The 14,565-nt window shown below is 41.6% G+C and overlaps 1 protein-coding gene across 6 annotated transcripts in view; it reads right to left on the reverse strand.

Annotated features, from left to right (window-relative positions):
• The window catches only part of PTPRT (protein tyrosine phosphatase receptor type T), a 1,130,568-nt gene that overhangs the window by 605,881 nt on the left and 510,122 nt on the right, over nucleotides 1-14,565 (reverse strand). For all 6 annotated transcript variants that reach the window (XM_024238852.2, XM_063720525.1, XM_054542313.1 and 3 more), the window contains exon 7: nucleotides 6,123-6,416. In XM_024238852.2, coding sequence (XP_024094620.2) covers nucleotides 6,123-6,416 — 294 coding nt within the window. The remainder of the gene's footprint in view (nucleotides 1-6,122; nucleotides 6,417-14,565) is intronic.

Here is a 14,565-nt window from a genome sequence, read left to right on the forward strand (position 1 = left end):
TAAAGAACATTTTGAGTTTGATACACATGATCACATTTGCTCTCATACCTATATCTCACAAAAGATGGTGAATGATTAAACTAAGGAAAAGAAACAAAATAATAAATAAAAATATAAGAAATGGATTATCTCAACAGAACAGCATGAAGACAGAGATTTAAATTGCTTTCATCAGTACTAAGAAGTCCCTTTAATCCTAACCTCCAAGTGGAATCAGGTAGTCCGCATGGAAGAAGCAGTTATCTGCTGATCTCTCCTGAGCTCCAGATTTATATATTCCCATCACTTGTTATGCATCTTCACCTCCAACACAACATATTCAGACCTGAGCTCATTTCCTTTTGTGTTTTTCAGCTCAGAAAATTGTTTCACCACTGTGATGGTTAATAATGAGTGTCAACTTGATTGGATTGAAGGATGCAAAGCATTGTTCCTGCGTATGTCTGCGAGGGTGCTGCCAAAGAAGATTAACATTTGAGTCAGTGGACTGGGAAAGGCAGACCCACCCTCAATCTGGGTGAACACAATCTAATCAGCTGCCAGCATGGCTAGAATAAAAGCAGGCAGAACATGTAAAGACTAGACTGGCTTAGTCTACTGGCCTACATCTTTCTCCCATATTGGATGCTTCCTGTCCTTGTACATCAGACTCCAAGTTCTTCAACTTTAGGACTCGGACTGGCTTCCTTTCTCCACAGCTTGTAGACAGCCTAGACCTCACCTTGTGATCGTGTGAGTCAATACTCCTTAATAAACTTTCCTTTATAGATACATCTGTCCTATTAGTTCTGTCCCTATAAAGAACCCTGACTAATACAACCACTCATCTCTCAGTCATCTAAACCAAAGCATGGGAGTATCACCTTTGACTCCCTACTCCCAACCCCACATCCCTCGATTCGTATCTGATCATCTGTCCAGTTTCTGGTTTAACTGGCTGGGAGTCTTGCTCTGAACTCCAGCCTGCTGGGCTGGGATGCTGTGCTACAGGCAAACTCTTGACAATCACCCCCTTAAGGGTTAAGGAGGAGGTATCCTTCGGGTTAAGTGAAGGATACCCTTCCCTTAGTACCCCAGAATTTTCTTAATCAGTGACCTCTCAAAACCGGCAGAGCCAGAATACATCCCAACCTGCCTTAGATGAATTGCCTCTCTAGCATCTTCTTGTGCTACGCGCAAGCTTGTAGCCTACTGCTGCCAAGTCTCTGCCTGCTACTAGCATGTCCTTACTAAGCCAACCTCTGCCACCAGTGCCTAGCACAGAATTTGGCACAAAGAAAAGACTAAGTAAATGTTTGATAGAAAGGAGTGAAACTTTTGTGTAGTAGTTATTCATTCTCAGCTGATCTCCATAGTCACCAACCTCCCTACTACCCAATGCCACCCTCAAGAGGACACTTGTGGGCAGAGGAGGTCCCCAGGGCTGAAGACTCCATCAAGTCCTGTGGTGAAGAGTTTCTTTGGCCAAGAGACCTAGCATTTAACTGATTGGTGACCTTCGTCCAACGATTCTGAGTCTCAGTTTTCCTCCCATCTACATCTCAGAGCTGCTGCAAAGACCAAGCAATGGAATGAACATCCTTCCAAAGAGCCATGTTGGCTTGTCACTATATATAAGTTAGTGTAAAACTTGGGTATGAAATAACATTACTCAGCGGAATCCTTACAGCAAATTTCTAGGCTTAACCCCAGAATTTCTGATTTATTAGGTCGGGGGACAGGTCTGAGAATGTGCATTTCTAACAAGTTCCCAGGGGAATACTTGTCTTAATCCATTTGGGTTGCAGGAACAGAATACCATAGACTGGGTAACTTACAAACAACAGAAATTTACTTTTTATAGTTCTGGGGGCTGGAAAGTCCAATATCAAGGTGCCAGCAGATTAAGTGTCTAGTGAGGGCCCATTTCCTGGGTCCTCACATGGCAGAAGACATGAAAGAGCTCTTTGGGGCCTCTTTTGTAAGGGCATTGATCTCATTCATCAGTGTTCTGCCCTGATGACATAATCAGCACCCAAACGCCCCACCTCCTAATATTATCATTTCGAGGGTTAGAATTTCAACATATGAATTTTAAAGGAACACAAGTATTCAGTCTATAGCAATACTGATGCTGCTGGTTGAGGGACTACACTTTGAGAACCACCACCCTAGATGATTCTAAGACATTTCTCTTTCCATGCTGACGCTGTTTTTCCTCCATGAAGCATGCTATTTCAATGCTTGCCTTTATGTTTTACCTTTTTTTGCTGTTTTGTTGGAATCCTAACCCAGCCTGTAAATTCCTCTGGGCAGAAATTATACCTTCCACTCTACATACTCTCTCACTTTCTGTTTTGTAAAATAATGAGTACATTTCCAGCGTGATTAATAATAGAATAGGAAAAGGAGGAAAATCTCAGACTACCAACGCCAATAAACAACACCTACAAATAGATACCAGCCCTGGAATTCTCTTAAAAATTAATTACGAGGCAAAAAACATTCCACCACCAGTGGCGATGCGGGAAGGAAGATTATCTTCTTGATGACACATTTTGTAAAATGTGAATTATTCAAGATTTTAGCTGTAACTTAAACACCAATGTTTTTTAAAAATAAAATACCACAATTGCATTTCAACTCATAATTTTTATATTGATAGCCAGACCATTGTGTTTTCAACATGTAAAATCCATTACACAGTCATGGCAACAGTTTGCAATAGACTGTAAATCTTTATTGAGATGATCATCTTGCAATTGAATTTCAAAATGTATTATATGATCATCAGCAAATAAGTCCACGGGGGCTGCTAAAGTACTTTGAATATCATTTATAAAGATCAAAAACCCTGGAAACTCTTACATTTACCCTGTGGAAAGAGAGAAGTCTCATCAGCAGGATCAAATCAATTATTTTTATGGATGAATATTGCATTGCAAAGCTGAGATAAGGTATTACCCAGTTTAATAACATATCATTATGTCCTTTTAAAGTAGCAAGTTTCATAATCAGGTTTCAATGAGGAATTTTACCAAAGGCCTGTTTTGAAAATAAGAAAATGGCATCTCTGTTCAGCATAGTGGTTCAATAACCTTACAAGGAATATTTCCAAGCAACAAAAATACTTGAGTTACATACTACCATGATACACCACTGAGATACTTAAGAATGGTTACAGCCAGTTCCACTATAACTCTTGTTTTGAAAATGCAAATTTGTTCCAACCCAATTAATATATGAAAGGGCAATTTGAGCATAACACGAATTCTGCATTTCCTTATGTGTGATTTTGTATGTGAGAAACATTAGTGAAGGAGAAACCTGCACCCAGCAAAACTGAGCCACCTAGGAATACATGCAACACACACAGTTCCAACCCCTACCTGGCCCCTCAGCTCACTGCCTGTGTTCTGAGCCACACCTTTTTCCCCAATTTCAGACAGCTTTCCTTCCACCACTTCACAGTCACTCACAGGCTGCAACCTCCCTGATGCCCACTTCCACAGCAAACTTCAGGTCTTTTTCAAGGTAACATACCATCTGTGTTGAGCATCCCTTATCCAAAATGCTTGGGACCAGAAGTGTTTCAGATTTCAGATTTTCTTGAATTTCAGAATATTTGCCTATACCTAATATGATATCTTGGGGATGGGACCCAAGTTCAAACACAAAATTCATTTATGTTTTATATATATCGTAGGCAATCTTATATAATATTTTAAATAATGTTGTGCATGAACCAAGTTTGTGTAAGTCACACCATCAGAAAGCAGACGTGTAATTATCTTAGCCACTTATGTGGACAACTCTGTGCTTGTCTGTCATCACCATAATTCCTGACTCCGAATGTATATGCTATCGATAAGCAATCATCTTCTTAAGCTTATTCACACATAAGTGCTTAACAGTAAAAAAGAATAAATGATATGTCATTAATACTGTGAAATATTAATGTGTTCAGGTTAACTGAGCAGCACAGTAGACTCAGCAGATACCTGGGTCAGCTGTTGAATGTCAGCAACAAACATCCTGGCTTTCAGTCCTCTCCCTGTGATGTTGTGCTTTGATGAAGGGTTCCTATACACTACATTTTATTTTCTTAGGTGAGAACAAACATCAGAAGCAGTTGAGGAACCAGGAAGTAGATCCTCTAGGGATAAAGAGGCATTCTGCTGGATGGCTTTTAAAAATGTTTCCTCCAGAGTCATCTGCCTCATTAACAATGATTTTTGTCTTAGACGTCTCTGATTTTATAAATTGACCTGGTTTCCTGTTCTGCTGTGAACGCATACTGCTCCAGTCCTTCAATAAGCTCATCACCAATGCTTGCCATGTCATCTACAGGCACTTTTTCTGCAGCGTTAACAATGTCATCTTCATTTGTGGTATCATGTTGGCACTCAGTAAGTTTCAGATTCTGGAGCATTTTGGATTTCTGAGGTTCAGGTTAGGAATACTCCACCTGGATGGATGTATTTCTTAGCCATTTCACATGCATAAAATTGTGCCACCAGTTTTACTAGATTCCCCTCTTTTTTGATGTGTCACTAGGGAAGTATGAATATGGCCCCCAGCCCTATTTTTTCCATAATCCCTGTGGTTTTTACTTTGTAACTTGACATAGTGTGGTGATTTTTAGGCACCTATATGTCAGGTTATGGCAGAGCTGTATGCACTTTTCCTTGCTGTTTGTTCCATGGTTCCTGTACTAATGGATCCTTCCCCTCCATCCAGATGCCCTCAGTGACTCCTTTTTGTTTTCTGAAACCCATGCTGCCTGCTTCCCTGAGCCACACCCGCCTCCACTAGAACATCCCCAGCTGTATATACAATGCTCTCTCTCTCTCTCTCTGTCTCTTTATTCATCATGATGTGGCCAAAAAACAAAGGCTGAGAGTCAGAAAATCTAAGTGTAATTCCTGACCATACCACTGGCCATTCTATGACTTTGCACAAAAAGTTTAAAAGTATTGAGTCTCTATTCCTTTGTACATATATAAAACATAAATACAGCAAAAGTTTACTTGGCGTAAAAAAAAAAGATATAACATAAATAAGGTAATTTGCAACAAATAAAGAGCAAGTTAGTTTAATTTCTTGAGTTGCATCCAGAGCCAGATCATCTCAGAGATACAGTGAGACACATGTTGTTAGCCAATAGCCCCTGATTAGAAATGCAGTAGAAGCCAGGAGGCCTGGGACACAGTTGGATCCAGAGAATCTCTCCTCTTAGACACAATCTCAGCCAGCAAACTCTTACATGGCATCCAGGAATATCAGAGAGACAGGTAGAGTCAGTAACCCATAGAGAAAGAGTGGAATCCAGAGGACCTTCAGAGGAATAGTCCCAACCCAGACTCTTAGGTAGGGATAGGAGCCTCCAGGGGATACAGAGGCAGGAAGCTCTCAGGGACTAAGGTAGTTTCAGAAACAATTCAGAGATACTGTCAGAGCCAGGAGGCATTTAAGACATGGTTGGCAACAGGAGCCCCTCGGAGACAATTCTAGAACCAGGATCCATCAAGAAAATTTTCAAAACCAAGGGTCACAGGCCCAGCTCAGGGAGCCTCAGGAACAATGTTAGAATTAGAAACACATTAAAGATACAACCAAAACCAAGCCCCCAAGGACACAGTCCAAATGAAGCCTTCAGGGGGCACAGTCAGAGCCAGGAGCCCTCAGAGACACAACCAGAGCCAGGAGCCCTCAGAGAAACAGAGCCAGGAACCCTCAGAGAAAAACAGCCAGCGCCCCCAGAGACACAAAACCAAGAGCCCTCGGAGAAATTATTAGCATTAGAAAGCCTCAGACATACAAATGGCACCAGGAGTTCTGGAAGACACAGAGCCAGTGTGTCTCATCAGAAACACTATTAGATCCAGGAACCTCCCATGATCCAGCTAAAGTCAGGAAGTTCTTAGAATCACAGCCAGAGCTAGAAAGCCCCCAGAAATGCAACCACAGCAAGAAGGTCCTCTAAAAAAAACAAAACAAAACCCAAGACCTTGATCCTTTTTATCCACAACAGGAAGCACGTTCACATTCAAAGAAAATTAGGAATTATCTGTCACAGGAAGGCCAGTCTTGGCAATAGCACAGCCTCTCATAATGGAGCCCGGGGAAAAAAAAAATCTTACCTGCACACTTGGTCCTGGTGGTGAGGGGAGGCCCTGGCGGTCCCGTACCCCCCTCACCTGGTCGTGTGAGGAGCACTCGGATCTCATACTCAACATCAGGGTCCAGATGCCACAGCTTATAGTTGGGAGAGTCGACTATGTGGGTCTCTGCCCACGTGCCTGTGGTGGTACGATATTCCACTTCCTTCAGGATGATGGGGCCATCCCCAATGATGGAGTTGGCATTTGGCTTGATCCACAGGTATGTGGCCCCCACAGCCAGTAGCTCTGGGGGAGCAATGGGCGTGGGAGGCTCTGTAAGACAAGCAATCAAAAAGGACTGTCAGATTCAAATGATTTACAGAGCAGACTCCAAGCACATGACGACAAGGGACAGAATTTTCAATGTAGCCACAAAAAAAAAAAATAGTCAGAAAACCCTTTTTGTTTTATTTTATTATTTTTATTTTATATTTTTGAGATGGAGTCTTGCTCTGTCATTCAGGCTGGAGTGCAGTGGGGCCATCTCGGCTCACTGCAACCTCTGCCTCCCTGGTTTAAGCAATTCTCATGTCTCAGCCTCCCAAGTAGCTGGGATTACAGGCGACTGCCACCACGGCTGGTTAATTTTTGTATTTTTAGTGCAGATGGGGTTTCACCATATTGGCCAGGCTGGTCTTGAACTCCAGACCACCTGAGGTGATCCGCTCGCCTCAGCCTCCCAAAGTACTGGGATTACAGGCATGAGTCAACACGCCTGGCCTGAAAACCCTTTTTAAATCCCACTCATGCCCTACTTTAAGGGTTTGCATGTAAGTACCTGAATCAGTATCTCTTCAGTATATTGAATGCCTACCTTATCTCCTTCATTTAAAGAAATGAAAGAAAGAAGACCATGTGAGGAAATGATTTTCCCAGAACACAGCAAAGCTGCTGGGTGAATACTCTGTTTTCTAGCCTCAAAGGAAAACTTGCTTTTGCTGAAGTAAAGTTTGACACAAAACCCAGGGGAGCCTGAGGTCTATAAACATTTCTTACATAGAACACATAGATTGTGAGTGGAAGTTCTTTCCAAAAAGTGATATGAGCCTAAGTAGAAAAAGAATGATGGCACAGCAAGAATTCAGCTTCTGCCTCAACCCCGGCAGGTTTCTTCCAGCAGAGAAAGTCATGGGTCACAGCAGACCCAGCAGGAATGAGGGGTTAAAGGAAAAGTTGTGCTGAGTTATCATGCATCTACTCTGTGCTGCCACCTCTCTTCCACTGAGTTCCACGCAGTCAGCTAAGTAGACCAGAGGTTCAGCAGGCATGGATTGTAGCCTCTTCCTTGCAATTATTAGCCCATGGCAAAGCTACAAAAATTAACTTATCTTGTACTTCTTATGTACTTTAAAATCTCACACGTATCATTCATGTAATTCTTGGGACAACATTATCACCTTCACTTTAATGGGGAAAAAAAACCCAAAAAACTGAGAACCTAAGAAATCAGGTCACCTAAACAAGGTCATGGAGAAGGTAGTGTAGGATAAAACTTATATCTGCATGCCTTCCTGGACCAACTTGCACCAAGGGAAGCTATCTGCCTCTCTTAATACTTATCTTTAAAAAAATCAAACTGAATATATTTGTTATTTTTATTTGTAGTAAAAATGGCAGAACAATAAAGAAAATGGAAGAAAGAGAAAATATGAGAAGAAATGGAAGAAAATGGAGAAAAATGGAAGAAAGAGAAAATATCTCTAACATCCAACATAGCCATTTTTATTCTTCCATGTCCATTCCAATATTTATGTACTGACACATTTTTTGTGTTGTTATAATAACACATAGACCCTATGTAGATTCATTTTTCTTCCTTCACTTATATTGTAAGGATTTTTTTTCATATACTGCTCGAACTTTATCATCACTGTCTTTAATATTTGCATAACAATCCATCAGGTTATCAAACTAACTATTCTCTGATTGCTGGACACATGAGTTGTTCATGTTTTGCTATGGTAAATAATGCTGCAATGAACATCTTTGTGCAAAGACTTCAGTCTGTCTTATCTCATGTTTTCTTAGGACCAAGTGCAAGGAATGGGATTATATGTCAAAGGGTATGAACAAGAGGAAATGAAGAGTAGAACAAGGAAGAGGAGAAAGGGCAGGCACAGAGGAGGCATATAAGGGTAGAATACAATGTGCATTTGTTTGAGAACATCTCACTTATAGAGAGCCTCTGGGTTATTCACATGGATAGAAGGCGGGTATACATTTTAGCCTGGAACTCAGGTAAGGGCTTTGAGATAGAGACGCACTCAGCATTTCCCTTCTAATTAATTACTTAGAAGCAAAAATTCTCTAGAAACAGAATAATTGCTATGAAACAGGGGTGGACAATATTTTCTCAGTGTGACTCGAAGCAAATCTTAAGGGACAACTCCAGATTGCCTCTATTATAGCCTGCCATTTGGTCAGAGAAGGAAATTAAGCAGATTAGTCAAGCTAGATGCTTTTCTTTACAAAGCCATGGAGGTTATTACTCAAGACCTTATTATCTCAAAGGTGTTTGCAAATTGATTTTTGGATAATTTGTTCCAGGTAGAGAAGCTAGGTTGGCAGGCAGATAATTTCTGAGCTCATCCTTTGTGCATGTTAAATATATGGAACCTTTGATTGCCATTATCAACTCTCCAGAGCTCCCATCAGTCTCCAGTGAGGCCCCAGGGGTGATATTTTGCAGCTCTGTGATGACTCTGCCCAATTCCTTAATATAATTATTCACAGACTAGACCTCTACAGAATTAAGAGTTGCAGACTTCAATAGTTTGGAGGCTGAGTGAGTGGCCCCATTTAGTTCTTTTCCATCGACTTTTCACCATGGTTTTCTGCCCTCCTATTTCAGACAGTAGTATTCAATTGCTGACCACCAGAAAGAAAATAAAGTATTAAATCTTTCCAAATGGTTAGCTTCTTTTCATGTATTTCTAATGGCATGTGCAAGTATAGTAACAAACATCCCTCTGAGTATATAAATGTCCCTATCTCAAATGACTTGCGACTTCACACATTTGTGTGCAGATTAGCCACACGGTTATCTCTCTCTCCATCCCCTCAAGAGTAGACCATGTAAGTTTATCACAGTGTTTCCTCTATCTGGCACCAAGGAAGCCACCAGATTATTGTGTGCTTTATTCTTTCTTTTTTCAGTGATCCATTGATTTATAATTGGCATTGTTTAGAAGGCACAGGTACTGGTGGTTCAAAGAGAGAGAAGCAAAAATATAGCACAGAATGTTTTTGGTAAGCAGCACATTATTTTAAAAATACATAGACAAACCCAATCTATTTATATCAGTTCTCTGTCTCTAAGATGAACTCTTCAAGAAGACAGTATAGAAAACGTACAGGGCCATCCAGTCCAATGGCTAGAGTCATCAGGGAGGAAAAGGAAACCCCTGTGTATCTCATTTGCCAGACAGAGCACTGAGCACATGAAATTTAATGCAGCCAAGTAAATCAGTGATAACAAAGTGTAGTAAAGTCATGATGGGGGTGGCAGAGGCAGTTTTGAAGCCTGTGAAAGGACCTAATCTGGTCTAGAGGTTAGGGAAGCTCTTGCAGAGAGCGCTTAGGGGAGTGTTCTGCTGGGACCACTCACATTGAGTCTATGAACAAAGAAAAATTCCTGGGGGTCCCCTAGTTCTCAGTTGCTTGGGCTAGACTGGTCAACAATTAAAACGATGTGCCTGGACACTCATTCATTCACTCGTTCTATGAATGTCGAGTCCCTGCTGCTGGTCACACACTGTCCTAGGCACAGACACAATCTTGGCTGCATGGAGGTCCCCTTCCAGCCTTCACTCGAGGATTGACAAAGAGAAGTCAGGAGAGAAGGAAGCTGACTCAGAAGCTGTTGAGAAGGAGGGCATTCGAGAATGGAGAGGCCCTGGGAGCCAGACCTAGGTAGGAGCTTATGGATCCATAAAGGGATACACATATACACAATGGAACACTGCTCAGCAAGAAGAAACGAACAAGCTGCAGACGCAGACACACACAACAACATGAGTAAATCTCAAAAAAATTCATGCAAAAGAAAAATAAAAGAAGAATGCATGATGACCCCACTTATGTGAAAAGTTCAAGAACAAGTAAAACTGCTCTATGGTGATAAAAGTCAGAAGCATAGTGACCTGGGGGGCAGGTACTGACCGGGACAGAGCCTGAGGGAAGTTTCTGGGATGTTAGAATGTTCTCTATATATTGATTTGGGTAATTAAATAACAGAAATCAAAATGGTGTTACTATAAGGGAGACGACTGCCTGAAAGAAGGCATAAGAAAAATTTGGGAGGTTATAACCATTTCTGTATCTTAACTGGGGTTATGTAAAACTCATTAAACTGTGAACTTTAAACAGAAGTATTTTTATGCATATAAGTGATACCTTAAAAGTTAAAAAAAAAAAAAACCAAAAATACGGATATGTGACTCACTGGGTGAAGAGAATGCCCACTAATTACTTGAAAGGGAACCTCAGAAAATTGGGAGAGAATGAGCCTTTACTCCTATACCATTCCCTCTTATCAGCACCATCAGATGCTTGAATTCCTAACAGTTTTTCAAACAAGAGGTTGTTCAGGCACACACCAGTTTCTTATCCATGAGCCTTTTCACTTCTAACACAACCAATGCCCTCTTCTTAACAGACTCCACACCATCATCTGTGCAAAGCCAGGAGTAAGTGCTTAACATCTGACAGCACCCTCTGCTCACAAAGTTTGCAACTAAATTAAGGAGGAGGAAGTCTTGCCTTCAGGGAGCTGAGGCCTGAGCTGGGAGATGACATCAGTGCCTTCCAGCCAGGCATCAAAGCGCTGCGAGGACAAGGATGCCAGGAGCCATCCATGAGACCTGGGCAGCAGCGGCCCTGAGCTTCCAAGGCTCTCCTTCAACATGTAGATGGTGACCCCTTCCTGTAATTCTGCCTCATCCTCAGGCATCAATCTCCAGAACAATTCTGTCTTTCTTTTCCCTGCTGTGAGCACTTGTAACAGTTTGACTCCCTAGAAATTCCTACAGAGAGCAAAAGTGTTTCAAATAGCTGGAGATAGAGCTGTGCCCATGTATTGTCTGCTCTAGACAGAAATCAAACGTTTTGAGAAAAACCAAACGTTACTAAGATGTGAAGTGAGCCTTGATATGATTAAGGTGAGTATAACCTGGCCTCCAACACTTTACACCACACGCCTCACCCCACCTGATCACCCTTTTAATTACATTTCTATTCAATGACCCTCCAGGTCTGTGGGAATGCCTCCACCCACCCAACCCTAGCCACCAACACAAACACATTCATACACAGACAGAAACACGGTTGTGCCATTCTCGTTTCCAGACTTTTGTCTGTGCCATTTTTCCCAACTAGAATGGCTTTCCTTTTACTTGGGGTTTTTTTTGTTGTTTTTTTGTGTTTTTTTTGTTTTTTTTTTTTTGAGACAGAGTCTCACCCTGTCACCCAGGCTGGAGTGCAGTGGTGCAATCTCGGCTCACTGAAACCTCCAACTCTTGGGTTCAAGCGATTTTCCTGCCTCAGTCTCCCAAGTAGCTGGGATTACAGGCACCTGTCCTCACATCCAGCTAATTTTTGTACTTTTAGTAGAGATGTGGTTTTGCCATGTTTGCCAGGCAGGTCTCAAACTCCTTATCTCAGGTGACCCACCCTCCTCAGCCTCCCAAAGGGCTGGGATTACAGGCGCGAGCCACCATGCCCAGCCTTCAATTACTTTTCACTAAAGCATGCCTATTTTTCTTTTCAAAACTGCTTCATGATGACTTACTTTCGTGTAGCACAGGGCTAGGCACAGAGTAGATGTTCAATGCTGATTAAACTTTCTACGATTTATGTGCAACACTGTTTTCATACAATAATGGACTAAGGATCAAAAAGGACTACCTTGGGGCCAGGCTCCAAGCTTTCCTTGACCTTGGCTTACCACTAGCCAGATGTGTGACTCTACTCAATCTTCGTGGTCCTCAAATTTATTTTACCTTGACAATGAAAGATTCAAGTAATAAAAGTCCCTAAATTTTCTCTACCAAGGGCCACAGGGATTCTATGTGTACTCAATGACTACCCTAACAGTGAGCAATCAGCAGTAGCCCAGCCTTCTCATTCTTCCCTGGCTTGGGCTCACGGTCCTTGGACACAACCTAAGTAGATATAGCATCAAATCCTCCAGTAGGTACCAACCAGAATTAGTCTTTGTTGGCTGGGCATGGTGACTCATTCCTGTAATCCCAGCACTTTGGGAGGACAAGGCGGGAGGATCACTTGAGGTCAGGAGTTTGAGACCAGCCTGACAAACATGGTGAAGCCCTGTCTCTACTAAAAATTAGCTGGGCACGGTGGTGAGCACTTGTAATTCCAGCTACTCAGCAGGCTGAGGCAGGAGAATCGCTTGGACCTGGGAGGCAGAGGTTGCAGTGAGCCAGGATCATGCCACTGCACTCCAACCTGGGCGACAGAGCGAGACTCTGTCTCCAAAAAAAAAAAAAAAAAAAAATTAGTCTTTGCGCCCTAACCAAACATACAGCCAGTAGTCAATAAATATCTGATGTCTTATTTAAATGGGTAGAAAAAATATTTGATAAGTTTTCCCAAAGTAAAAGGGTGAGGGTGGCAACAAAGAGATGAAAAAGAACAAGAAGTAGGATGTTGTAGAGATTACTGAATGCACCTCTAAGCAAAGGATTGGAAGTATTTAGGGAGAAGACATCAAACAACTGAAAGAAAGCAACAATCAAAGACATATGTAAAGAAAACTTCTCCGAAATACCCAAAGGCCTGAGTTTGCAGACTCTGAAGAGCACAATGGGTTCCAGGCAAAATCAATGATGAGACTTGAGCTTAAGTACATACTGGCAATATTTTTGAAATACAAAACTAAAGAAAAATTCCCATAAGCCTTCAGAAAAAATAACAGCCATCCATCAAAACAAAATAAAAAGACTAAAAACTCTGGTTCCAGACTTTATCATTACAATTTCAAACACTGGGATGTGATGAGGAAGAGGATGATGAGAATAATCACAAATAACACCATGGGGCAGCTAGCACGTACTGCACACTTTCAGACACCTCTGACTGCCCTTAGTGTTCTACAGTATTGATTTATTTAGTCCTCACAGCAACTTTATGGGGGGGGTAGATACCCATCCAAAGTCAAACAATTAGTCATTCAAAAATCCAGGACTGAGGCCAAGGCAACATGCCCAGGGTCTGCACTCTTAACCATTACGATAAAGACAATGGTACATTAAGATAAAGACAACTGGTATACACAAAAGGTCTTAAGGGGGATGTTTCCAGTCCCAAGAGTTTTATAGGAGGTTAGTTGTGGTGCATTTTCAAAGCCAGCAGAAAAAATGCTCTCAGTTTCTGAAGAACGCAGAGAAGAAAATGCTATGTGCATGCCTTCCCTTAGAGAAAAACTGCTTGAAGATTTACCCTAGTCCACCTTGTGATGAATCAAAATCATGACCTCTAGCATAGGGGAATTGTGATACAAGAAGGATCAGTCCTATGAGATGGTTAGCTACCACAAGACCCTCCTTTCTCAGATGTGAGTCTAGCAGAGAAGCATGATCTTGTGCCAGACTGAAGTGAACACACAGCCCAATCTGTAAGAAGGGGCAGAATGGCATGCCTTTCATCCACAAAGCATTTAGGTAATGCTTAAAAACAAGCAATTTCATTATGAACGGTTAACTTTAGCTTCGGCCATCATCCTGAAAAGGGACATCATAAATTCCTATGAAAAAGTCTCTCCTTCACTTTGCTGAACTAAATTCAACAAACAAATCTCATCTACCTAAGCTTAAAACATCTAGATTTAAATACATGAAAACGTTGACGTTTTTCTTAGGGTTATGAGAATATAGGTACTATTTTTTCTTTATTCTGTTTCTTATTTGATTTTTTTTACAAATGCCTAGTAAACCTGCATCAGTTGCTTATTATAAATATAAGCATTTGAAATAGGTAAGGTTTTTATATATTTCAAGCTTTTACATCTGGATGTGACCTCTCTTGCAGTTCTATGCTCTCAATCACTGGGAGTGTTTAGCAGTCAATCTCCCCTCCTATCTGCCCAGGTAGCAGGAGTCAAGAACCACGACTACATCCATTTTCCCAGCAAGTTCCTCACCAATAGTTCACTAACAAGGAGACATCCTGGCTACCTCTGGGACCCCCTCAAAGACCTCCACTGTGAGTTGACACTTGACTTTCAGATAATCCTCTAATCATTGCAACCACACAGTAGTTTACCTGCTTCCTCATTTTTCTCTCTATAGTGACAACACAAAGCAGACAGTACTACTCCCTTATTACAGATGAGGACACCAAGGTTACCTAGAAAGCAGCTGTGTCAATACAGCCTGCTCTGTGGCTACAAGCATCGCACTTCCCA

This window comes from Pongo abelii, chromosome 21 (assembly GCF_028885655.2).
Source record: "Pongo abelii isolate AG06213 chromosome 21, NHGRI_mPonAbe1-v2.0_pri, whole genome shotgun sequence".
Lineage (NCBI taxonomy): Eukaryota > Metazoa > Chordata > Mammalia > Primates > Hominidae > Pongo > Pongo abelii.